The sequence below is a fragment of the Chelmon rostratus genome, chromosome 16 (genome assembly GCF_017976325.1).
Source record: "Chelmon rostratus isolate fCheRos1 chromosome 16, fCheRos1.pri, whole genome shotgun sequence".
In the NCBI taxonomy this organism is placed as follows: Eukaryota; Metazoa; Chordata; class Actinopteri; order Chaetodontiformes; family Chaetodontidae; genus Chelmon; species Chelmon rostratus.
Window position 1 is genome coordinate 5,852,516 of NC_055673.1, and position 27,670 is coordinate 5,880,185.

Consider the following 27,670-nt stretch of genomic DNA (forward strand, 5'->3'; position numbering starts at 1 on the left):
TCCTGGTGACGTGACTGGTGTTGATCAACCCTGCATTCATGTTATGGTCTGTTTGAGCTCTCTTTGGGAATAAACATCTTTATTTTGGCCTGTTTTTCAGTTGGAGAATGAGGGACGAAGAGTTATTCAGCCTGTCAGAGCGGGAGCGGTGACCCCCCTCTCCACGCCACACCCCGCCACCATCCCCGCTCTTTCTTACAGTCAGACTTCCTGTCTCCCATGAATGTTCTCCTTTTTTCTCGGCCGCTGTGACGGAATCCCCTGCTCTGTTTCCTGTTGTGAGGGCCCGTTGCTCGGTTACAGCCAGGGGAGGAGTTTTTTTCACAGCCGAGGGAGCGCTCGAAGAAGGCCGGGAGGGTCATTTTCTCTCCCTAACGGTCGCAAAGCTGGCGTGAAGCTGGAGCACGACACTGAGCAACAGCTCCCCGAGGCACACAGCATTTTACTATCTCTCAGCTGTTGGTCATGGTTGCACAGGCTCCACGTGCCCATGGTCGTTTCCATAAATCAAGCTTGGAGCTAGTGTAACTGCAGGGAAGTGTGCTCACCATAGACCAGCTTGTTACTGTGCTGCACACTGAGGGAGGCCTGTGGAGCAGCCTGTTGACACTGGGAAGTTTGCGCCTGCATGATTCTGGGCTAAAAAAACATCCTTATAAGCATTAGTGCTGATTGTAACAAGCCCAATAAGTGGCTAAGTTACCTGTCGATTTAGGCTTTTTGACATATTTCTTCACTGTGGTGAGAAAAATAAATTTACATTCCAGGTGAAACTGGCAAAAGAAAGTATAAACAGGATGTGTTTGGGTCAAGACACAAGTTTATACATCATGATAATGACAGAAAATTACTGCCTATAGATCAACAAACAATCATCGTGTACGATTTTTCATCAGGAGTACAATTTCACAAAGGGGTGATGTTGATTTAAGAAAATTTAAGCAGGTTTGCTTATGCAGAAAATTGTAGAATGTTAAATATTTTCAACGTTAAAGCTGAAGCACTTAAAGCAGTTGAGATGAAGCCAGTTGAAATCAGTTGAAGTGTCATCACTGAAAGCATCTTAAAAGTTTAAGCCCTGTAGGCAGTTGAATTCACCATTTCTATGTTGAAAAGTAAAGTGAAATCTAGCATTTTTTAAGCGTTTTCATCTCTTAAGCTTTAAATAACACTTCAGTTGCTTTCAGTGCAAACTCATGAAGTGGTGTTTCAACTGCTGTCATGGCTTAGAATTCAAATAAGGTTTCAGCTGCTCTGATCTCGCGCTCGTCAGCTGACGGTTCACATTTTCAACTTGTTTCAACTTAAAAACTGGTGAATTCAACTGTCCACAGGGTTTAAACTGTCAAACATTTTCAAAGACACTTCAACTGATTTCATCTGGTTGTGGTTTCATCTCAATTGCTGTTAGTGCTTCAACTTAAACGTCAAACATCTCACTTCAAACATTTAACATTGTACAATTTCCCGCTGAAAGAGCTGACGAGTGGGAGATCAGAGCAGTTGAAATCTTATTTAAATACTAAGCCACAGCAACAGCTGAAACACCACTTCATGAATTGGCACTGAAAGCAACGGAAGTGTTATTTAAAGCTTAAGAGATGAAAACGCATAAAATTGTAACACGCTAAATTTCACTTTACTTTTCAACATTTCTGTGCCAGCCTTGCAAACGTGTCGGCTGGGAAACGCACAGAGCTGAAAAACCTGGACTGAGACACATGTTCTGAATGTGCAGCATTCATGTCCAAAGAAAGGTCCTAAAAACTGAATAATATCAGCATACCGCACATGTCTTAATCAGAAAATGCTCAATTTGGAATAAAGCCTAATTCATTAAATCAAACTGGAATATGCTGTTCAAACAGCGCAAATCAAATTCAGAGTTTTGTCATATTCAGAATAATAGTGGAATATTATGAATACTTGAACGTTGGACCCCTGGAATGAGGAACAGACTCGTCTTCTTCAAAACATCTCAACCTTTCTCCCCCATCAAGCCAGTCAGGGAATATCATTACCAGTAACTGTATCTCTACTGGTTGTTGTTTCTTAATTCAAACAGGGTGCTGTGGAATTTTATAACGAGCTCAGTCAGACAGAATACGGCTACAGAAGCCACTTAGCTGCTTAGTAACAAGATAGCATAATGGCATAATGGCAGGTCTCTCTCCAGCATATAAAAAAGCAGCAAAAACGTGAAAAAACACACACTAATTTGACAAATGTTCCATGCATCTGAAATTTCTGCTGCGTAAGTGTTCTGTATCCCACTTATGGGTTGGATAAAATCTAGTTTAGACAAGAAGTGTTTTTCATTCCGGAGGGCTTCAAATGAAGTTATGGAATAATTTTTCATGACAGACGACAATTTGTTGTACAAGGGGTGAAACATTAGATGCTAACTTCCCTTCTGGCGAGGCAGCAGCTCCACTGCTTGTGTTTCTGCGCCGACGCCGTCAAACGTTCTTCTGCAGGAAGAAGCTGGTCGGTTTGCAGTCGAGGTTTGTGTAGCTTTTACATAAAGTGTGCACTGAATGTATGTAAACACATTTGACTGTCAAAGTGCTGCAGGGACAGAAAAAAGGAGCTCTGGTAATGATTTGTCCTTCTCATGACTAAACCTGCGTCTCAGTCTTGCTCGGGAACACAAACATAAATGTTCCTCTTTATGGTGAAACAGAGGATGCTTCGCACCATCTTGAAATAATGACTGAACCAAATATTCAACATCTTACAATCTAGTGTTCCTGTGGACAGAAATGTAGCTAGCTGGACGTCCTGCTCTTTGTGTTAAATGCAGATGTTTAATGGATTGTTACATTTTGATGCTTCAGGTCTGAATAAAGAAATTCGGTTAATTTTAAATTTAAACCTTTTCATGAACAACTTGTTGATGGAACAGCATCATTCTGAGTCTGATGATTTCTATTGTCAGCATCTCCTTTTTATTCTTATGATATTAACAGTCTGATAGTTATTTCTCTGTATCTGAAGAACATTTTCTTTTATGAGTTTGTTCCTTTTTCATCTTTAATAGCACCTTAAGGTTCCCTGACATTTCTTCTCTCTGTAAAGTTTTTTCCCGTGAGTCAAGGCCAATTCCAAAGACCCCCTGAGGCTGAAGCCCCCTCATGCACTTAGTTTAGGCCACCTGATAAGCTGAAAGGCCCGAAAATGGTGTAAATAGGAACAGGACAGTGACATATCGTGTTACCTTGTGGGTTTGGGTCTTTTTATCTTATCTTTCTTTATGTAAACTTCTTTTTTTCTTGTACTTGCTCCTTCCATGTTTGTTTATCTTTTTTTTCACTCTTCCAGGCATCCCCTGTTCACCCCGTATTTAACCTCACAACCCTTTGAACTGTGGGTAATTCCTGCAGGTAAAGTCTGCAGAAATGTGTGTGGGGGGGCCTTACAGTGGGACAGGCCTGAGCCCTCAAAGACTTGGCAGGAAATCGTCCTATAAGAACACGAGTCCGTGAGTCTGTTGAGTCCTGCCTCACTCTGGGCTAAATGTCCCTTCATTTGGACTGACAGGCTGCAGCTGGATGCCAGGCGTAAAGACAAACCAAGGCATCACTCCTGTGCTGGCATCCTCACTCCGGCTAATAATAATGTTAAAGATCCCTGCCAATGAGAATCAAGTTTATAACCTTGTTAACATGCACATATGTGTTTTATACTACAAGACATAGAATGAGTGAAATAAGCAGTCAGCACCATAGCAGAGCGACGAAACCAATCCCGTCAGCTAGTGAGGTGGGGCTACGGTGAAACCTGTCAGGGGTATCAGAGGAGCAGCCAGGTGTCTCTGCATATCTTTTTGCAAGCTAAGTTTCCCTATTTTCAAACCGATGACTTGTTCTGTTTTCAGCTGCAGCAAGCTGTCCCGTCCACGTCAGCTGGGGACGCAGCAAGTATGAGTCAACATGTTGGTCAAATCCTACATTTTTCTTTCTATTTTGTCTGCTGACTGTGTCCAACAAATCTGCAGTGTGCTTGATAATGTTGGCCAACGTTAGCCTGCCAAGCTACATGATGATCCATGTCAAATACTGGCAGGACACTTGATACGGTTTGAGGGGATGTTGATGAAGAAAGCTACGGCCAACGCTGCTAAAGCATCGGATGATGGCCACAAGCATTACGACAACTTCACACGACTGTGGGCTGCTCATGCAGGAAGCGCATCCTGATGAACAAGCTGCAGGGATAACAGATAAGGTCAGCTGATTCAAGTGCAGATGGCACGTGGGAGAAGTTTGATGAGCAGGTAAGCTGGAGCTGCAGGTGAGCGGTGGAGGGGTGGATGGAGGCAGAGGCGGGGATATTTGCATATTCATAGATACGTGCATACTGAATGAAGGGAAAGTGCCACAGTTACATGGAGAAATCTTCTAAATAGGAAGCTAATATTGATGAACAGAGATGAGTTACTAGGGGTTGAGGAGTCACATTTAAAGCTGTTTATGAAAGTCTTGGCTTTAGCAGCATCGTAAGCATTTTAAAAACTGCTTTGAAATGAATTTTGTCACTGATGATCTCACCCAGAGTGATCTCTACATGACATTGCCTCATCAGGAAACCATAAATTAACCCACAAAATCTACACGAGAGGAAGATAATTCCAACGATAATTCCGTCCTCTGTTAGTACAATAAATCATTAGTCAAATGAACATTATCCGCTCCATCAAAGCTCCTCGTGCAGCACATTAACTGCAGCTGGTTTGGAGAACACGCCACAACGATCCTCCACAGACGTCCATAGTGTAGGAACAGCTAAATAAACCTACAGGACAGCAGTTCTTTCTCTCTCAAAGTGCAAACGAGCAGATGAAAGAGAACGTTTCTTCACATGTTGAAGCCATCGGACCATCACATCCATCACTGGGTCACAAAGTGCTTCCTCCTCTGCAGGGGGAAAATGATAACACGCTGTCTGCTCAGTGACCGCCTTTGATTGCACGTTAAAACGTACCTTTTCTGCTGTATACATTCGATTTTGCATTTAAAGCACAATCTGTAATTACTGTACGGTTGAGCTTGTTTTCTAACTGTGGCTCCCTTTACATACAGTAAAGATCCCCCCCCACATGCTGTGAGACACAAGCTCTGCCCTGAATAATTATCTGTTTCTGATGCGGTTCAATTACCTACTTAAAGACACGGTATGTAATTTCTGCTGCTCGGGGTCTCGCAATCAAAACAACGAAAACAAAAGGCGTAGTTTGACTTAGCGTGGGATCATGGGAGTTGTCGTCTTCATTGTTAAACAAAAAAAATAACTCTGTGTTGATTAGAGCTTTGTGTCTTACATTCTCAAAGTTACATCTAGGCCTTGTTGATCACTGAAAATCCAGAATCTATGAGTTTACTGAATCTTTTCAAAAGCTTAACTGCTGCACAAGATGTCTCAAGTTCACACGTCACACTCGTGTGAAGTTCATCCTGGACCACGACCAGCTTCCAAATCCAGCTGTTAAACTCTGATTTAAGGTGCGAGCGCAGAAACTTTCTCTCCGCAGCAGATGAATGTGAAAACAAACTCTGCTCATATATCATCCTGCGCAGCGAAGGCCAAAAATCCAACTGAAGGGACAATAAGCAAAACACATTTTGATTTAAAAGCTGCCACTACATGATGTGATTAATGTGTGAAACGAGCACTTCAAAGGCTGACAGAGACGTAGGAGTCAGTGGCTTTTAAAACTGAATACCTATTTGATGTTTTGCTGGATTTAAAATTTAATCTAGAAATGTATTCAGAATGTATTTTTTCAAATACATTTTTGGTAACACTTTAAGGTACACATTTGTTAACTAGTTGCTTATCAGTCTGCACATTAGTAACACATAGGCTCTTTAGTCATTAAAAGCACTTCTTTCCTTAATAACCTCCTAATTACTTCTTATTGATAGTAAGGAAAGACATCATTGTACATGAATTGTGACTTTAATAACCTAATCCTAACCATTAATAACCCTAACCCTAAAGAATGAGGTATGAATAAGCCAAATTGTTAATATGCAGCCTAATAAGCAACTTGTTAATGGTGAACATGTGTACCCAACTGTGAAGTGTGACCAAATTTTTCATTAACATGCCTTAAAGTGTATTTTTATGAACTAGACTTGGAGTGATACCTTTTAAGGGCAGTAACACTCCACATTTTACTGTAATGCTCCTTTACTTTGAGCCAAAGCCTCTTCTGTATGAGTTTAGTCTTTATCTCCATCTAGTGGCCACATGTTGAACTTCACGATGAGTAAAACCTTGATTATCTTGAGTTATTGTACACATACAGGAAATCTGTTGAATCTTTTTATTATTCATTAATCAATAATGATATTATAAATAACAGACAGTGTTGGAAATCGCAGTGTTGGACATGAAAAGCAAAATCACGAGAAAGAAAAAAAATGTATACAGCATCACGTACACAGAACACAGATCTCGACAGAAAACACAGGAATCCACATCAGGAATTGTTTCTCGTTAGAATGTAAATCAGAAATTTAAACCCTAAATGCAATTTGCATTTAAACACTGCAGCCACACCAACTTCTCCCCAAACATCCACTACATCCACTATTTGTCTTTTGTCTTATAGTGTAGCTACATTTTACAGTGCAGTTGCCACAATTTATACAAATCAATATACATAACTATGTTTAGCTTAGTTAACCTGAGTTTAACTCAATTATGGTTCAGGAAAAACTGACAACCTCACTGATAAACTACACGTCTACAACAGTTTAATGTTCTTCCATCTGATTTATTTCACTGTGCTCAACACTAACAGCACATGGAGTGAATGATAAAACTCATTCCTCCTTAAAAAGAGCTGAATGTCAACGTGTGCTACAGGCCAAAGTCACAAAGAGACCCCGGGGAGTCGTATTGTCAATAAAGGCCTAAAAATATACAGCCGACAGTGTTTCAGGGTCTTTCTCTGCGACTTTTAAAGTAGTTCTACCATCAGAAAAACGCCTTCAGAGAAGAGCAGCAGGATTCAAGCTCCTGGAAGTTTGGATCTGGCTGCAGAGGTAACAAAAACAAACGCCAACCAAAACCTCTTGCTCAACATCCAATGTGGCTTCAGTACATTAAAATACATAATGAGGCACAAATCGAGCGGCCGTGTCCTGACAGGAGGGCCGCTGGCTGCCGACAGACATCATAAATGTAGAATCACGCAGTATAATCAAGGCCAGATATGCTGATTTAACGTGGCTATGGAGTGCTGGTTTTATACTACGGCGACGACGATGTCATTCACGGTCTTAAAAATGTAAAGGACATAAAGCAGCAAACACACATGAATTCAGTTTGAAGCAAGTTCCAGCATTTTTTTTGTGTGAATGTCATCGAAAATGGTCTCTTTTTGTAAAGCACGAGAGTTCAACGCAGTGAGGTTTACATTGACGGCAGTAGTTATCCAAGCTGCACGTAGAGGCTGTATTTACAGTAACGCAGGAAAACATGAATAAATGATCGTCTTTATCCCTTAATGCAACTCAACACTGTTCACAGATGCAGGCCAGCAACCGCAATGAATACCAAGAATAAAAAATAACACTTAAAAAATTTTTGAACTCCACATATAAAAATTCAAAACATTGAAAGTAATGCATCAGAACTGTATAAAATGACACTTGAAGCTGATTTGCTTAAAATGCTTTAAAGCAAAAGAAGGCAGATAGACCCTTTTCCAACAAAGGTCAAGTGTTTCAGGCCTTCTAAGTGCAGTCGCTGACACCATCGCGTCACTAAATCCTTCCTTTTATAGTCTTTTTTATGTGCTCTGTTTTTTTCAAGTCATGCCAAGTCTCAGTGACATAATGCAAAGAAGAACTACTTAATTTTTCTCCATTTCCCATTGTTCCAGTGGTTCCTCGACCTCCACAGGTCACCGGTCCGTCACTGAGGATCAGTGAGTAAAAAAAGTGCAGAAAATAGAAAGCTCAAAGAAGCACGAAACTACAAAACAAACACGCGTAATCCAAGTTTGGCTCACGACGATAGTTTGGAGTAGCTCGGAGGTGAAAACTTGCGCTTCAGGTATTTGATTATGTAGAGAGGAAGACAGCTGACCAAAGTGATGGCGGACACCTTCCACAGGAAAGGCCAAGTCGTGATGAAGGACAAGTCTGGGAGAGCAAACAGAACGAAAACAGCTTAGATAAACGCCTCTTAGTGTTGTTTTATTATGGCACAGGAGGATGGAAGTCAACCGAGTAATGCAAGAGTCGACATCAGTTGATCACAAGTGATAAAAGCAACGTGAACAGTCGCAGCTTAGAAAATCAGATGCTGGCCTTGATGTGTTGAATCACGAAAGCACTACAATGAAAACGTCACAGTGTAATGAACGACATGACACACAACAAAGACCTGCAGTGCACACGACGTAAAAAACAAAAACTGTGATGACAAATGAAACGATGACACGGTGAAACATCACTGGAGCATATAGGAATAATAAATGCAGGGAGATGGATGCAGGAGTGAGGAGATCGATTTACAGGCCGCACACCTACCAAGGAAAGCTCCAAAAGACACCCTGCCTATGCCTGTTGCCAACATACAGAAGCAAAAGAAAAGCAGCAGAGATACAGTGAGTGCAGTACAAAGATCAGCAGTGAGGAGAGAGAGAGAGAGGGAGGAATCAATAAAAGCACAGAGCTGTGGGCTGAACTGCTGCACAGCACCGGGGTGTCAGGTAGCGTTACATCGAAATCAACACAGAGCAGGTGCAGCGAAGAAGAATGAGCCCGTTCAATACTGGACTTGACAGACAAAAACAAGTGCTCCCCCTCTACTGTATTCATGGCTCACTGCTGACAGTCAGTCAATCACTCCATCAGCTGACTGATGGAAAAATGAACTGGCAACTATTTTAATAAGAAACTAATGATTTCAGTTATTTTTCAAGCAAAAATGTCAAACAAATGTGAGTCTGTCCGAATATTTCACCTTTTCTGACATTAAAGGTATACGATGCTGGAGTTGTTGGTTACTGTTTGTAATGAAACGGTTTGAAATGTGTAGTTTCCTCTTAAATGCAGCCCAGAAACATCCCAACAACAACAACAAGAAGAAAATAATAAAATACAGGCAGAAGGATAAATGCACCACCACACATACGTTGTCAATCATCACTTATGACCCAATAGAAGCGTGTGGTGGTATATTTATCCTTCTGTCTGGGTTTTATTTTAGGAAAATCCTGCATAGTATACCTTGAATTTGTATGGAGAGCAAACAGTAAGTAAACTGTCTTGTGTAACTTTCTGATATTTATCTGACTCAAGTCCTTTGCAGGCTGCACAGTTTCATTAAGGACACATGAAACTATTCAAAGCAAATTTCATCAATGCATTTTTGAAGTTTTCAATATATAATAAAATACAATATATAAGGACCAGTAACATCAGGAAAAAAAAACAAAACCTACCAAAGTACTCGTTGAGGAAGGCCAGTGAGGCCAGGTAGCAGCCCAGGCTGAAGAACTCGGCCACCACCATGAGCCAGTGCCAGGTACGAACCGTCAGCGCCACCATCAGCAGCTCGGTCAGGATGAGCGCCGTGAAGGAGATGGCGACCACGTGCACAAACTCCGACTCGAACAGCACCAGTGCGCCGTACATGAGGATGCCACCTGGTGGCGCCAAGGGAAACAAATCGACCACGTGATGTGGAAAAGGTTAAACCGGGACCCACTGAGGAGACGCTGTGTCTGTCCTGCAGGATCTTTTCTTACATTTTCCTTCATGCATTCTTTCTTTCTTAACAATTCGTCTCAGCTCTGCTCGTCACAGTACAAACTGTTGACATTTAAGGATTAATGTGTCTGGAGATAAGGACAGATTCAATCACATTATTTATGAGGGTAAAAGATGCACAATGTGCTCTAGTGTGTCCCACTCTGGGTCAAATCTTCCAGTGTCCAGACACCCACTCATCTCCGGGCGCCTACTGTATCTTGATAGCCTTTCATTTTATCATAACATGACACAAATTGAGCTTAACAGCCTATAACTGATCACATAATTGCTTTTTCATACAGTCTTCATACATTGTGCATTCCAGCGAGTCAAACTCTGTAATAAATTAAGCTCGATTGGCGCCTAATATTTTCCTCCTCTGCTGTCGTCGTGTTTCTTTTTTCCTTTTTTTTTTGCCACACACCAGGTATAGGCCCTTTAATTAAAAACCTCGAGCTGTCAGGAAGTCACGCTCGAGCAGGAACATAGATCTTTCTCACACGCCGCATGGCTTAGCGATTACAGAAATATCGATTTACCGGACAGACAAAAGCCTGCATGTAAAAAGCGGATGGCGGCTGGAAACCTAAGATACTGAGAAACGGACTGTCTGAGAGTTTGAAGGGGCCCGGGGACCCTCGTATTAGACACAGTAGAAATGATGAAATGGTGGTTGAAGAGTTTCTTTGACAGTCTACAATACCAGACTGGTTGTTCTGTACTGATACGGTCATTTTGTTGCTGGTTTTGGTAAAAACGTGCAGGTTATTTTTCAGAGGCTGATGTATTCATCTGCCAGATACAGTCACTGATGGTCAGATCTAACTTGTACAATGAGCAAAATGTGCCTTACCTTGATACACACTGATCAAAACCCAAATGAGGAAAGTCTTGAATGATAATGACCGGCCCTGAAAGACAGAAACATCGTCCATGAGTGGGACAGACTGCAATTTCACATGTTATGACCTGCTAAAAGATGTTTGGGGAAGAAAATGTGGATAAAGGGAATTTATTTTGTCAAACACACACATTTTAAGGGGGGCGCAGTACCTTAGTGAGGTCTTTATAAAGCTCTGGGTATAGAAGAGCCATCTCTGGCTTCACGTCTTGGTCCAGAACCAAGGAGAACACAGGAAACATGGTGTAGATGGTGGCATACCTGCGTAGAAATGAAGGATGGGCAACAAAACTGCATTCATACATGGTCAGATATATCCACACATACAGTATGTGCTGTGTTGGTGTGAGCTATTATTAGCTTTGTCCAATCTTTGCTGTGCAGAGAAATTAATAACTTCATGATGTTAAAAGGCAACAAAAAGACTGTCAGCATGTGAGGTGGTAATAACTCGTACGTTCAAGAAGCTTCATGGACACTCAGAAAAGGTACGTACCCAACCATGAGAAAACCCTGGTACAAGGGCACAGAGGCAAAGTAAAATATAGAGGAGAAGACAGCCTGTGGGTAGAAAACAAAAGTCATGAAGTTAGTTAATTGAAAACTTTATTATCTACAATGTGTAAAATTGTCTTTGGCCTCGCCACACAGCACAAATTAAAAACGAGACCATTAATTAAAAACAGGCATCAAGAACAAAACATCAACAAACAGCTTTAAAAGACTTAAAAAAAAAAACGCATTCAGAAAAACCAGATTCTGTCAGTGTTTTGATTGCTACTGTACCTGCATGGTGGAGATAATCATTCCTCTGTGCATGACGAACTGACCCAGTGCTGCAGAGCGCTTGTAGCTGTTCCTGCCATGAACCATAAGGAGGCGGCCGATGTGCTTAAACTGAGTGATGGAGAAGTCTGCGGCCAGCGACGCCTGCTTCCCTTCCTGTTTACACACAAGTAGAAAGATGTAGAAAGGGCCTGATCCAGGATAAAAGCTGAGCTCTGCAGTCTCCGTTTGAGCAGTTTCTGTAGGCCTTTACCTTTCCTTCGATTCCGATACCGCAGTCTGCAGCCTGGATCATACTGACGTCGTTTCCTCCATCGCCTGCCACACAAAGGAAAAACATTTCAACAAAAGCTTCACATTATTCTACAATGTTTGCTTGAGGTTAGAGAGCAGCCGGCTTGCTGGGTGCTTCTCTTAGTGAGCTTTGACTGCCATCTTGTGGAGAAATGGAGTAACACGTATACTTGGTCTGGTGTGTTGCAGTAATATTCATCCTTTCTGAGCTTGAATGCATTTTCAGCTCAACATCAGTGCATTTAAATAGTCACAACTGGGACATGGCAGTTCAGTATATGGAGAGTATTGAGCCACGTCATCAGTAGTAACCGATTCACCTTCTCAATCCACTGGACTGGTTATTTCAGCTGTCTACCGGATTGTTTTACACATTGTTTAAGATTTTCCTCCCTTCAGGACTGAGCTGAATCTACACAGACGTTTTCCCCCCTGACAGAGTTTCCCAGGCTGTCTGTGGACCGGAGCCAACGGTCGCCCGGGCTCATAACGCTGCCGCCACACAATCTGTCAACACTCGCCTATGGCGCAGGTTCTGTTGGCTGTGTGCTGCTGGAGGAGCGTGACGATCTGGGCCTTCTGAGTCGGGGAGCAGCGGCAGCAGACCACCGCTGGACACTGACACGCCAGCTCGACAAACTCGTGCTCGTAATACCGCAAACACACCTGCAACACGACAGAGATGGAGACACAGAGCACAGTTTACTGGATACGAAAAGTTCCAGATGAATTTTTTTGGTTTTGACTTGGAGGCCACTGCCAAGCTTGTGGACCATATAAAGTGCAAACACTGGTCTGCTTCTCTTTCAACAAAACATAAAACTCCTGCTTAGCTGTTACAAACAAGTTCCAATTGTTCTGCCGCGCAACAATATGACCTGTATGTATTGGTGATTTGTTTTCCTCTCCACATCCTCAAGGCCTTGGTTGAACTCCAACGCATTAGTTTTGGCTGAGAAGCGCTTTTTATTCTCTCATTGCCTGTTTGGCTGCACGTTCAGCATCATCTGCTGTGCAAGGAAATGTCACTGTGTGCTGCGCTGAGCTGTAGTACCTCTAAGGAGTCTCCAGAGATAACCAGAGCACAGTCATGTTTCCTTCTGAAGGCGTTGAGCTCCAGATGGGCCTCTCCTCTGTTTGAGACCTGCTCGAGAGCCACACAATACAATTAGTCCAGAAGGTATTGAAGCTTTTTGCTGTCTCCCGTTAATGACATGCATTATGATTCCATCAAAGCACCAGCACACAGGGAAAGTAAAAACAGCATACCGGTCTGAAGACGTGGATGTCTTGGTTTCTGGAGACCAAATGGGAGCTTTTGGCGATGCATGTGGCCGTCTCAAGCTTGTCCCCCGTCAGCATCCAGATCTGAGCAGGAAATGAGATCGACATGCAATTGGATTACATTTTATGGCATTAAAAGGCACAAGAACAAATTCATGGACACATAAATACACTAATTTTCCAATAGAAAGTTATTTTTCTGATTACAACAGTGAATCACCGTTGTAAACCGTATTTTTTAACAGGATTGAGCGGCAGTAACCTGGTAGCAGTGTTTCTCTCTTTGCTAACCTTGATGCCAGCGTTCCTGAGCAGCTCCAGTGTGGGCCTGACGTCCGCTTGTAGTTGGTCTTCCACACCGGTCAGACACAGGAGCTCCATCTCCCTTTCTAAGCTCTCTACAACCGCTGCAACCTTCAAGGCGCGGTCATGGATACTCAGCTTGGCCTGGTTGTAGCGGCTCTGCAGAGAGAGGAGAAAAACGGGGATAAACGAGGAGGAAATTGTGGGTTTAAAAGTGCTGTGAAAGACCAGAAAATTGAGAAATTAAATTATGGAAATAGCAACTGGAAATTCAGAACAGGGTTATTCAATACGGCTGCCATCAAAAGCTGCCAGAAAAGCAGAGATAATAGAGTTCTAATTCAAACCAAAGATAAAGATAATGTTTCAACAAACAAATTTAAATAAAGGAAATTTAAACAAACAAAAGATGTTGACCAAAGCTGTTGATTTATTAAATGTTCATTTCAGAGGGCTGAAAGAGCCAAATAGTCATTTTACAAATAGAAAAAAAACAACATGTAAGCTTTACATCTAAAGTATGTCATGATAATAAGAAAAATCCCATATTGATATAATTTTTACTTATGTCTACACTGTTCTAGAGACAATTTATAAATAAATATATGCGGGGATAACTCAAGCAGTACATACAGTCGTATTCATCCATACCTCAAAGTCCTGATACTGCTCCTCAGACAGAGACTTCTTGGCCACCACCAGCGTCCTCAGGCCTTCTCTGGCCATGTTCCCACACTGACAGAAAGGAGGCAACGATGTTAGTCAACTATGATGAACACAGGAGGGATTGTCCTTTTCAAATACTTCTCTAAATCTGTATTTCACGGCTGAAGATTTACGTTATTTCATATAAATCCTTGTGTGCGTCTAATTAAATATTTTCTCCAGTGAATTAGAAATACGCATGAATTTATGAATATGAATTGAGGGCAGATGATGTGTTTTATTAGCGCAGCTGCTGTTTAAGTACACCATGTACAGAACCGTCAATAGCAGCATATTGTTACCAACACCAAAGAAATCAATGGTGAATAACATAGCCCCTGGTGCAATCCAGAGGACACTGTAAAACAAAGGGATGGATGGCGGTTTATTTTTGATATGAAACACCAATGGGGCGAATCTGTTCTGTTGATTGGTTATTGACAAGCAGAGTAACCATAGCGCCGGCTGATTTGACAGCGGGATATTACCGCCAACAGGACATCATTAGCACCATTGTTCAAGAATATGACATACTGTAATTACTTCAACTTTATGTAGGTCACTAATTAAATCAAACGCTGCCCCCAGTGCTAAATGACTCAATAATGCCAATATAATTATGAACATACGCACACGAGACCTTCGACCACCAAACTGGTGCAGACGCGGCCAGCTGATCTCTGGATGAATGTCCTGATTAAGAGAGGGAACTAACAAATGAGCACTGTGTGTGACAATGCATATGTTCATCTGTGGTTTATACTTATCCATTTTATTACATCCTAACAGCTAATGGTCTCGTCCACAGTGGCTCACTTTAAATGAGCAGATAAAAGGCATTATGGTCTTGCTAAAAGACACTTGAGATGAGATGTGGCTTCTGGGTCCAGCTTTTTTTTTTGGTATATGAGGTGTTTCTGGAGCTGTTTTTTATGTTATAGGCTGCTGGAAGCACCTCACTTTCTTAGTCCATTGTGTCCACATAAAAACGAACTAAAAGACAGTGTTTTTTAGTATGCATACTGACTGTATGCCCTGCTGCTGCATTCACATGGTGTTATTCAGAACATAAATACAAGCCACATCAGCCACAGATTGCATTTCCAAGTTTGAGATATCAGGAATTGCTGACAGTGATGATATCTCTTGGTGATACGAACACATGTCGTGGCAACATATATCCAATATAAAGCTGCTTTCACAAATGAACTATATGAGCTGCCTTTTCACACATGTAGCACAAAACACTGTGTCAGCCACGTTCTCACTTGCTGGAAATACTCCGTTTGACTCAGGCGAAGGGTGGCGCCTGGGTATAGCGTGCAGGAGGAGGCCTCAACTCTAATGATAGCTTTTTTTTTAAAACTGATATGGTGAGGACAAGGAGGACTCAACTCTAATGATGGCTGTTTTTGAGCTGATATCAATACTATATGTACTTGGACGTGGAAAGCACTATGCAGTCAAGCAGAAAAGAGAAGGCAGCAGCTACATTCGGTGCAACATCATCAACTCGGCCACTCGCTTGCTTTGTACTTGGGAGCTGGCAGGACAAAGTCTGTTTAATGTTCAGACCAATTGATCAGGACCTTTCACACATACAGCTCCTCAGGGTGAGGTCTAGATAAGTTCAGGGCAGCAGTACATGTCTGAAAGGAGCTCAACACTAGTACCATCCACTCAGCTAACTTTAACGGAGCTGAACACAGTTTGTAGAAATCTGTTTCACTTTTTTAACAAAACACTCCACATGCGTAAGACTGCAAAAGTAGCTAACTTAGGCTATTTAAATGTGACTAGAAGGGTAAACAATGTATGAACACATGCATGTGGAAATAACCAAGCAAATGAACCCTCAGTATGCATGGATTTCTGACACGGATAGAGCCTTTACCTCCTCTTCCAACCAGTCGTTGTACTGGACGATGCTCGCCATGGCAACATCAGCACCCTTCATGTAGAAGGTGATGTCTCCTGTTGATTCCTCCTAAATCAAATTACAATTAGTACATTTCCTGTGTGCAACCACAGAACAATTTAAACAGCAGAGCAAGCCAGGTTCTCTGCGACTGAAAACATACAAGCATGCACAGAAAAAAATAATGCGTTTGACACCAACACAACCACAAACGTTTGGTTCTATGAGGCATTTTAGGTAAAAACTCAATCTGAACAAAATGCAAGTCCTCTACATTTCATTTAAGTAGAGACTCATGTGGAAACACATGATTCAGCTACCAAAACACCACACAGGAAGGAGCATCCACACGTCATATTGTTATAAACAAGTTCCACACCCTGACGATGATGCCCATCCTTTTGCTCTCGGAGGTGAAGGGGAAGATCTGCAGGATGTAGAAGGAGAGAATCTGTCCAGAAGGAGTCTTCAGCTGCAGGGAGTTCAGGTCTCTGTTCACCAGGGTCAGGCCGACGCTCTCTGTCCACCGCACCAGCTCCACCTGAGGAAGCCACGTGAAAAATAAACTCATAGAAGTGTACAAGACAATTTGACCCTTTCACAATGAAACGTATGCTTTAACTTTACTAAAAAATAACAGCATGATTAATCTTGGCATTTTTACACTGACTGGATTGATTAAGGAACATGTCAATTTTTGAAAATACATTTAAGTAAATTTCAGGATGATCACTCTTTACCAAATACAGAACAGGTTAAACAAGCAAACAAGTAAAACCCAAGACAAACGCAGGCCATAAGCTGATGGGATCTAGTTTCACTTGCAGTTGAAAGACGAGGCATCAGAGAGTTGCGGTATCTCCAGAGCTGCTGAGCTCTCCTCATTCAGCTCCAGATAAGTGTTTTTCTGTTTCTCTTTCCTCTTTTTCTCCTCAGCAGGAACTGCGGCCCCCGAGTGAGCGTTCAGCTGCACACGACTCAATTCTCAATGGGTTCATTTTCAATTTGCTCACTCAAAGGTTGTTATTATACTCTGACCTACAAATTGGAACTTCCTGTTAATACCCCATCATTTCTCCTGCTCCCCCTTTGAGCGCCGTAAAAAGGGCTGCCTATATTTACTTAACACACATCTGTGTGTCATTATCCTGGTGTGTGTGTGTATATGTAGCCACACACACAAATGGACACATGCACCATGTGCTGAGGATCCTAAATCAGCTCTTCAATCTACTTAATCAGCTCTACATGAACTATTAAAGCTTTGTCAACTTGATATAAACTACATGTGAGTCATGTGTTGCGACAGTGATAGAAAACACTGCTGCGTGACAATAGCAGACTGGCTTAAACAGCCCGATCAATCATTTCAGCTGTGTTCACCATGTTCCAGTAATCATGTAAATCACAATGGCAGCACTGCCTCTAAAATTAACAGCAGCTAAAGCATGGCATGAGGAAAATTAACAGTTTAATTTAAAGGGTCCACACCCAGAAATGAATTTATTTTGAGATAGTTTAACAGTTTTACGATGGATTTTGAAGGAGTAATACTACACATATCTAATACTTCATCTCCATGTACTATTCCTACTTCGATTTAAGTAATCGGCGCTGGTTAATTACGATGGATTCACTGTAATTTCAATGCTTTTATAGAAGCATAAATGTTGCTCCTGTTCAACACAACTGACCTGATCTAGTTATGTTTATAGGAGGTCATTATTCCCTCTGTTGTATTTCTCTATGCTAAATATTTTACCTTAAAAATGCTCAAATCTGAATGAACCTCTGTGACGCTCCGCCAGCCTGACTGGGCGTGCATGTATTTTACTAAATTTGATTGAATCTTTGAATCTTCTTCATGTGAAGCTTCTGTTATTGAAACATGGGGTCTGCACCGAACCATTATAACTTGAAAATGATTAAAACATTTAAAATGATTAAATCATTTTTCTGATGCCTGGCTGCTCGCCTGGCATCCACTTATAAAAGTAACTGCCCAGCCTGAAAAAATTATACTTTATTTGCATATTTCAGAAACTGCCTTCCTCCCTTATGGTACTTTTTACATTGGATGTACAGTTACATCCAACTGGAAATGACAGAGGACCTACTTTCCTGGACACTGCAGCCATTAAAGACTACAGTCAAATGCTTTTGTCTGATATTACACAGGTTAAAGGTTACAGGAGGACTCTGTTCACAGCATGGCTGACCAGCAGGTCAGAAGACCCCTCTTCTGACCCCAGCGGCCCGCCCACTTCATCTCCTTAATGACGGCTCATTACATTAGAGAGGCTGAGCAGAGAGCCAGGGCCAAACAAACTATCACTAACAGAGGTGCAGTGGCCAAGATCTGATGCTGCAGTCAATGAGAGTGAGGAGACAAGGAGAGAAGGTGTGTGGGGGGGATAAAAGGACAGAGAAAGAACAAAGAATATGGTAGGAGGGGAAGGGAGAGCTCGACCAACAATCACAGACCTCCACCTCTCATCGTCTCGGAGAGAAAATTAAATATTGATCAATCCAAGCAGTGTGAGACAATGGAGAGAGGGGAGATAGAGTGGAGTGAGCAGGGATATAAATAAATATATACATCAACTGAGGGGGGAGGAAAGACAGGCAAAATGGAAACCTGAGAATTTATCTTTCACCATCTTTTCATCTTCATTTTCTTTGTTGGAGTTGGCTGCAGGTTTGACACAAAGTATGCAAGTCTCACAAAGGCTTTACGAAGCCTCACGTGTCGTGGGTGATAAACCCGCCAACAGTCCTGAACTGGGTGTGTGTGGGAAGATTAACTACCCTTCAATATACATTAAATGCATCAATATAAACAAATATTGACCGGACGTTTTACAGATCAAAAACCTTTCCCTATCTTCACAGCATTTAATTATCATCAGCATTCTTGGATTTCTCTGCAGATAAATTCTGCAGAATGATAAGAAATGTTAAGGCTAAGTAGCACCCTCAGTCATAAAAGCTCCACCTCTTGGGTTACACGGAGAAGCGGGCAGAGAAAAGGAAGCTATAGTACAGAGATGCCTTTGGGGATCATTTTTGTGCTGCATTCCTCCTTCAGCTGAAGCAGTAAATTCTCAGGAAGCAAATACAGACGATTAAATGGCTTAACCTCTACGCGGAGTTCATGACCTCTGACTTTCTGATCATGAAATGATTATCATGACAAACCAGGGTTATTTAGGATCGCCAATAAAACACAAAGACAGAGAGGAAACTGCAGAGCGCGGCTCACAGGGTTTGCGCCTGATAATCTCACATGTTTATTCTTTCCAGAAGGGCAAACGCGTATAAAATCATATCTGGATTTAATCTGGATATGAGACACTTTAAATGACAAGTGTAAATGGGGCCTTAGAGAGTAAAACCATTTGTCGTCAAAGTTTAACAACCATCAACAACGTATGACCTCCATGTGGGTCCAGGTTGTTTATGGTTTGTCTCTGTGGTCTGAAAAATAGCATTAAAGAAATAAATAATCCCCAAATTCTCAACAAAACTGCTTTGAAACATTTTGAAATATCATGTAAAAAGCAAATGTTCTGTCAGCATATTTACAGATGTACACACAGTGACACATTCACCTGCAAATATCTCGTCAGTGGTGGTTGGTTGAGGTCTAAATGTTCGGGTTTCAGTGTTTTGTACAACCCATTGGACGACATTCAAAATGCTAATTATTAATTGCAGGTTGAACTATAATCTCTTGGAAACGTTTGAAACATACTTTGATTTATTAGTGAACCTCTCTATGTCTATAAGAACACCACATTTAGCCACCAGCAGCTTCTTTTTCATCTGCGTGTGTGCTAAAACTCCTATTTACCTCATCGGGGCTGGAGGCCTGGTACGTGCGGTTGTCATCGCTGAAGTCCTGGTCGGCTTCAGCAGACTCCGTCTCTCCATTAACGTTGGCGTGCGACTCATAGACGGGCGTGACATTGTGGCACAAGGCGATGGCCTTCACAGCCTCGTGGATGCGACTGTTGACACTCTTGCGGACTTTTGGGCCCGACGACTGAGTCTTCCGCGATGGAGTGGAGCCACTGGTGCTCCCACCGGAGGGCTGGGAGGTCACCTGACATCACGATAAATAATGTGAGCAGACGAAAGGCTGCAATGTTTCACTCATTTATATTTTGAGTGAGAGTCTGAGCACGCAATGGGGGTTGTGAATGAAAATTTGTAAGCATAAAATCACATTTTATTGTTGACTAACGGCTCATTTTCATTGTCTATTCCTATAAAAAGGCATCTAGAGAAACTACTACGAAAAAAATGCATATAAAATATATCAAAGTCATCTTTTAAGACCTAGAAATTGTCTTTTAAATGTTACAACATTGCTGTTATTTCCTCACTGTAGGATCCCAGCACAGACATCTAGATCTAATCCTACACTTGCAGCCAATTCACTCTGACACCCCTTTTCAAGCTAAATGACACAGTGAGGGGAAGTGGTGTATCACCATCTTTATCATGTCATATCTGGTTTGAGGGTATTTTATGTGTTCTGCTGGTTTGACATCGACCATCAGTTTAACTGGGTGGTGACTAGCGAGCAGGCAGACGGCCCACTGTGCCAGCTGCGTTTGACAGGGGCGATGCGCTCTAGTGAAGCATTTCATTTTGGCTTATTATTAACCTCCAATCCTGCCAGGCAGGAAAGGAGGGGCGATGGGCAGTACAGTAAGGACGCAAGATGACAACCTTCATCACGAGTGACTGAAAGATCAATGGGGAGACCAGTGGGGAGTGTTTGAGATACATGTTGAAGATGCTGCTGAATGCACGACACTTTGCAAAAGTGTAAAAACACCTGAAGAAAAGAGGATAATTGTATTTTTATATGAAAAAAAGAGAGTTGTATACTCAATCATTTAAATAGTTTCGCAGATCCAAAATTATGTGTGTGTGTAAACACATATATGAACATAAAGCAAAGCAAGCAGTGCATTGACGTTCGCTATTTGGATGCATCACTATGACCAGAATTGTAATAAATTAGTTTGAAAGATGATTAAAGGTGCCCTTATCTGGAGTGGAGCTGATCCAATTAACTGATTTGAAAATTAATCTGCAACAATTTTGATAATCAAAGTTATAATTTTTAAAGTGACAAATGCCAACTATTCACTGGCTCCAGCACTGAAATGTGAGGAGTTGCTGCTTTTCTTCGTTATATATGATAGTGAATGACACATCTTTATATTTTTTCACGGTTAGTTAAACAAAAATAAAAAATAAAAAAATCACTTTGGGCTCTGGGGCAGTATGAAGGTATTTCTCACTATTTCTAAAAAAATTACAGAAGTAAATTTATTTGTCGAGAAAATTATGAAAAAGATCCGCCCTGCTTCGGCTGTGCAGCTCTAAAAGGACTAGTCATTTTTCATTAGCTGAAATTACACATGAGGGCGTGAGGCAGATGGTTTCAGTGTCGACCAGCTGTTCGGAGCTGGCTGAGAACAAACAATATCATTCTGTCAAGACTGCAGCCAGATCTGAGCCACCCAGCGAGGAAAACACTTGCTTACAGTACGAGGAGTCGCTCAGGGACACTCCATGATGAATGAACAATATGGGCTTCTTTCCTGGAAAACTTATCCTTAGCTAAATATAAAAATTGATTAAACTGATCTACAGGGAGAGGCGGGAATAAGCAGGAAAAACATGAAGTGAAATATGGTACATATTTGTATAGAGCAGTGCATCTACTTCCCTATTGAAAAAACTTTTTAATATTGTAAGTGACAGGTTTTGCTTTGTTTTGGTTGAGTCTCTCCAGTCTTTAATACTGGAACATCTAAATTTTATATCATTTATTAGAAAATAATAACTTTGTATTGCTAAGGGTATATAAAAAAAGAGTTGACCACTCCCAAATCAGCATTAAAACACTTTGCTATAACTTTATGGATAGTGGTTGTGTTTATGGTCAGATTCTTAACTGTAAAATCCAAGGGAAAAAAAAACTATAAGAAAACATGTAGGACAATTTAAAATGAAGAAGCTCAGTGGGTTTCAAGACTGAATTGTCTGTGCACTGACTGTATGTAACAACGAATGAATGATTCATTGAGGAAATAATTGGCAGATTCATCAATAATGAAAATAATTGTTAGCTGCAGCCCTGTTGGACAGTGATAAATCTTACCGGTGCATATGACTGGATTATGTGGCTCTGGATCTCATCCATGGTGTCAGTGCCATAGGATACTGTTCCCAGGTGCAGCCGTTTGAAGACCATTTCGTTCTGTGTCAGAGTGCCTGCAGTTCAAACGACCGGTTTTAATAAACCAACAAATCATGAACAAATTTTATCATCAACAATTACGCTCAGTTACATTTTTTCCACATAGTTATTGCTCCTATTTGTGATATTGTCAGAAACTAATTTTTAAGAATCATGGGAAGTATCAGAAGTATAGCCTGACTGATCCTGTGTTTTCAATGCAGAACTCTAACTCTAACCCTAACATAAACGCATCAGTGTTCTAATAAGCTAATATTGGCCAGTATATCTCCATTTAAATTCTTTTTTTGGGTTGGAAAACATGTGGAGAAAGAAGCATCTCTATAAAAAATGCCAGCTGTTTAAAAGTGTCAGAAAAATACATCAGAGGTGTCTTAAACACACAGGCACTACTTTATAGAGGAAAGAAAAACACAAGATATTCAAAGATATTCAACATTTCTGCAGGCACAAACAAACACACACACACACAGAGGCTACAGCATTTGCCCTCAGAGGACTGCCTAAAATGCATCATGGGACCTGCAGAGTGGTGTGACTGCCTTCTCACTGACCTAATCTCATTACCAATATGGACTGAATGTCCTCTCTAACCAACAGACAAGACACAACACTGCATACAAAAAGACCGAGTGAATGTTCAGACACTGAAAGAAAAAAAAACAAACTGAAAACGAGGGCAATGGTCTTGTTTAATGGATGTCGGTTGCCAGAATGAGTGCTGATAGAGCATAAAGCTGATTAGAGGGCATCTAACTTCCAAAAACATTAGGGCCACAGGGTTAACCAATTCTATTGAATTGATTGTTTGTTCTTCTTTCCATGTGCTTTAACTATCAACCTGGATAAATAGGCTCTACAGCTAATCTATTCCTACCTAGATCAGCAGGGTAAGACAAAGGAGCGTGTTAGGACCGCCGCAGGAGTTTATCACTCTGACACTGTCTAGCATTAGTAAAGAGCAGCTATTTGTTAGTAAAGAATCATGTCATGGTTGTGAAATGAGAGAAAGTGAAAGAGGCCCGAAATAATACCTGGAAATTCAGAGGATTTGCTGGAACTTTTATCCTAATTTTTTCTTTAACTCAGCAATGTTGACAGTCTTGGATCAGATTTGATTGTAAGATTGTCATTAAACTGCATTTAAGTGGCTTAATTTCCACATGAAATAATGATGCATCAATATATTAGTTATTTTCAATGATGACCAACTGACTCTCAGCCTTGTCTTGCTGGAAATGTTAGTTCCTGAAGTGTTTTGGGGATTTATTGAGCGTTTTATTAAGTTATTTTGTTTTATCGTGTGCTTCTTTTTTAATACATTAGCTTCCACGTTTTATTACATTCTTGTGTTACTGTGCTCCAAAAAGTGATTTCCACAGAACATTTGATATTTATTCATGTCTAACACAAAGTAACATGTTGTGTTTGCTTGCTAACGCAGCCACGATCAACGTTTAAATGTGTGGTACACTTTTTGAAAAGGGCAGGGCCTGATGGAGCGTAAAACTGGGCAATGAGAATTATTGTTGAACATTAAAACCAATAAACCTACAGTATACTGTGCACACACAATACTGTCACCCTGTGCATTCATGGACAGAGATCTGTGATGATGCTAACTGTACATCTGCTATCATATAGAGCGTGCACAGCTTGTACTTGCAAACCGACCGCCCTTTTGAATTACAATTTTGCTTTAACTTAAATACCAAAAATCTACTGTAAATGTGATATTTCTTCAGCATGCTTGGACACCTACCAGTCTTGTCTGTCAGTAGATACACTAGCCGTCCCAGTTCTTCTGGGATGGTGCTGGTTCTCACAACTGTGCCGGGGATGTTTTCATCTTTCATGATCATCCAGCCGTAGGCTGACTTTCCCATGTCCAGGTTTACACGCAAACTACACATGGGAAAAACAAAGCTGTAATCTACAAATAACAGTATGAGCATGAACAGTAAAACAGCAGCAAAAGTGCAACTCTGACTGCAAAGCAAAAAGCACTGATGCTTGTTCTAAAAAATGTCTCTGTACAGTGTAAAAAGATAAGCATGAAGCAGATGGGAGCTCGGGTTTTCAAAATTAATGGTCTTGTTTCTTTTTGTTGGCAAGTGACCATGGTGTAAACAGGATAATACCCTTCAAGGTGTCCGTAATCATGGACTCAGCTGGACTCCGATGAGGCAGCTGTCAAACGCACCCCGTCGTCCATTAATTCCTGATAATGGACACCTGGTCGTGCACTACGTATTTCAAAGAATAAAGAGAATCACAAAGTACCTGATGGGGATAATGTAAGAGAAAAGCACGACGAATCGGAAAAGGTTGCGGAACCAAGGACCCACAAACCCCTGCAGTGCTACCATGACGACAGACAGAACCACCTGGGCCAGGAACAGGGCCTTGGTGAGGCGGTTCAGCTCTAGGTCCAGTAGGCCAACCTAACGGGACAAAGGTCAGAGGTCAAAACAGCGAATATTTACGTTGCTGTCCTACTCATTTCCTCTAAGCAGGTTAGAGCACGGGATTATTTATAAAGATAATCTTAGTAAAAATGTGACGTAAGCTTGATCCATTCGACTCTCCATAGTTTGCAGACAATTATGTTTTCCTTTAGTAGGAAGCAAACAATTTGAAACCCTGAACAATAAGCCCAGACTGGAGATTTAGAGTAAACATCTTATTCCTTCACTGACAACTTATACTAGAGAAGACTCTTTGTAACTTTCCCATCTGTTCCCAAAGCCTGACAATATGCTACACAGGAAGAAAACACAGAGCCAATGAAAGACATCCTTGGCTGCAGGCTTTTATCATGCAAACTGTGTGTACGACATAAATAAGTTTATTGGTGGCTCTATTATGTGGCAAACTACAAGCAGCATTATTGCCGTGCTGGAGTATTGTCCTTGAATGCAACAGAAGGTCAAAAGGCCTTAAAAATAAATAAAAGTTCCCATATTGAGATGGCTCTGGAAAAAAAACAAAAAAAAACAAAAAAAAAAGGGGGTCAGAGTTGTCTTTTATTTTTCGAGTGTATCTCTCAGCCAATGGAGCATGTGGGAAAAAGATGTCAAATAAAGAAGTGCCCTTCCCCTTTCTGGCAGCGCTCACAGCGAAGCCCTGTACACAGAGGGCTTTCTTCTGACGCACCACGCTTACAAAAACAGCAGAACATAACATCTCTCCTCCCTCAAATAAAAGGAACTGCTCTGAAAAGGAGGGGAGGGGGCAAGCACGTATAAAAAGCAGCAGAATTCCTCCACTGCCTAAACCCCCACCAAGCCCATTCCCCTGAGGACTGGGAGAGCTGGGAGACCAGTGTGACTGATTTATCAGTTGCTGTTAAACTCCCAGTAGCAGAGTGCGGAGAAGGGAATGGTAAGGGGAGCGAGCGGGTGGGTATCTCCCCACCCTGCTGTCTCACTACATGGTTCATGGTTGAGCTATTGAGAAAAATAGGGGGTTTGGGTGGATTAAAATGAAGAAAAATTAAGACAGAGAGCACAGTGCACGCCTGAAAAGCAAAAGGATCCCCTTCTGCTTGAACAATGGCTGGTCTAAATTTTCCAAGCCTTGCCGGGGATCAGATGAAGTCATTATTCATTCAGTCAAGGGGGGAAAAAAGACTCAATTACCTCAACCTAAAGATGCTATCAATGAATAAAAAAGTGCATATTTTACTCCATTCATCTCCAAGCCATTAAAAGTGAAAGGAATGATTCGATCTGCCTGTGTGGCTTGTATTTTAGCATGTGTGTGAAATCTGATGAAGAATTGCAGCCCCGGGACATGAATATTCATCGAGTGAAAACCAAAGAATATCAGGACTTCGGTCAGTAAGTAGCGTATTGTTCAGTGTTTGCGACAAACACAGCAAATCAACCAAGTCAAGAAAATAAACTGAAATTGATTCTTGAGTTGCCAGTAAACAACTTTAAGTTTCTGTTTTTTTTCAGAGAACACACAGGTTGAGAGACGTGACGAGAGCAGAGCGCTTCAAACAAATCTTTATTGAAGAGCAGCCTCTTGTCAAATGACATTGTTCTGTCTCTTTACTCAGACAGAGGTCTGTCTAACAACACTGAGACAAAGAGTGAATCTATGTCTGACGTCCTGTCAGATTGATCAAGTGCAGGCATTGTCCCGGCCGGTGTCACAACAGATTATATGAGGCCGAAATGTTCTTGTGACTTCAGCCACACTGTATCGACTTTCTCCCCCAATCTCCAGTCTCCATATTGGCACTTCTGACATCATCTCCTTGAAATATTGAATTCCTCTCAACTGTCGAGCTTACACAAAACAGTGGCCCCCGCCGTTCGACCGGCCACATCAGCGTTCTTAATAAAAGACACTGGTGTCAAAACTGTGCTGCAGTGGGAGGGGGCTGCGTTGCGCCACACAGAGCGTTAGTGGTGCAGACAGTTGTAGGTGATAACTTTGTGTGTTAAAGTCATTGCGTGGCGGATGCACTGTGGCCACAACACTGCCTCAGAGATCCCGCTGATGCCCGCCTCTATCAGTTGACCGGTGCGTATCTAGCTCAACCATCTTCCAGGTAAAATCTTATATTTAGAATCAACTTTTCATTAATCTCCTAAATCTGAGGACAAAACGCTCGATGGGGATTCTGTGGGATTAACTTTTGGCTGAAAATGTCATTTAAATCCTTGGTTGGTTAATTTCCCTTTTGGTTAATTAGCGACTGGCACTGACCTTTAGCATTGACAGGTCCAACTTTATCTAGAAAGTCAAGGTTAAAAAACCACCTCGCCATAGTGATTGATTAGTGATTAGAGGCAGGGGAAAAAGACAGCATGAGGGGAACTTGGAACAGATGTTACTTTGTGTGAGGTGTTTCACCCTCTGCAGCTTTTACACAACATTTATGATTACACTGGCATCACAAGAAAGGCCTTTAATATTTTTTCGTTTGTTAGCGCTTCAAAAAATATCGTAATTTTTTTATGTTTGTCAGGTTAAAAAAACGAGATATCTGTATAAAAATCTATATTTATTTTACAAAATCAACACAGAAAAAGTGCAGAAAGAAAAAACACACTCAGAAGTGCATTTAAGTACGGTCAATAAACTCGAAAGAATTAGTCGATCAACAGAAAAATAATAGCAACTGTTTTGGAAATCAATTAATTGTCAAAAACCATAAATTCGTAACTTTACCCAGCTTTAAAGTGCGACAATTTGCTGCTTTTCTTTGTCTTCTGTGATAGTAACGAGGATATCTTTGGGTCAGAGAAAACAAGACATTTGAAGATGTCATCCTGAACTTTCAATTCTTGTGGGCTTTTTCTGCAATTTCGTCTGCACCAAGCTGTTGGGCAATATATTAAGAAATTAACTGGGAGATTAATCGATAATGATAATAATAATGACAGTATATCACCAATCATGTCATC

At 41.3% G+C, this 27,670-nt stretch overlaps 1 protein-coding gene across 2 annotated transcripts in view; it reads right to left on the reverse strand.

Moving 5' to 3' along the window:
- Positions 1-6,314: 6,314 nt before the first annotated feature.
- atp9b (ATPase phospholipid transporting 9B) overlaps positions 6,315-27,670 on the reverse strand; it is a 41,741-nt gene continuing 20,385 nt past the window's right edge. For both annotated transcript variants that reach the window (XM_041955133.1, XM_041955135.1), the window contains exons 12-29: positions 24,531-24,691; positions 24,010-24,152; positions 22,149-22,261; positions 19,818-20,069; positions 16,344-16,505; positions 15,941-16,033; positions 13,993-14,076; positions 13,330-13,500; positions 13,024-13,122; positions 12,809-12,898; positions 12,276-12,420; positions 11,714-11,778; positions 11,461-11,616; positions 11,171-11,235; positions 10,827-10,935; positions 10,627-10,684; positions 9,464-9,667; positions 6,315-8,156 (exon numbers count right to left, since the gene is read on the reverse strand). In XM_041955133.1, coding sequence (XP_041811067.1) covers positions 8,020-8,156; positions 9,464-9,667; positions 10,627-10,684; positions 10,827-10,935; positions 11,171-11,235; positions 11,461-11,616; positions 11,714-11,778; positions 12,276-12,420; positions 12,809-12,898; positions 13,024-13,122; positions 13,330-13,500; positions 13,993-14,076; positions 15,941-16,033; positions 16,344-16,505; positions 19,818-20,069; positions 22,149-22,261; positions 24,010-24,152; positions 24,531-24,691 — 2,307 coding nt within the window. In that variant the 3' untranslated portion in view covers positions 6,315-8,019. The remainder of the gene's footprint in view (positions 8,157-9,463; positions 9,668-10,626; positions 10,685-10,826; positions 10,936-11,170; positions 11,236-11,460; positions 11,617-11,713; positions 11,779-12,275; positions 12,421-12,808; positions 12,899-13,023; positions 13,123-13,329; positions 13,501-13,992; positions 14,077-15,940; positions 16,034-16,343; positions 16,506-19,817; positions 20,070-22,148; positions 22,262-24,009; positions 24,153-24,530; positions 24,692-27,670) is intronic.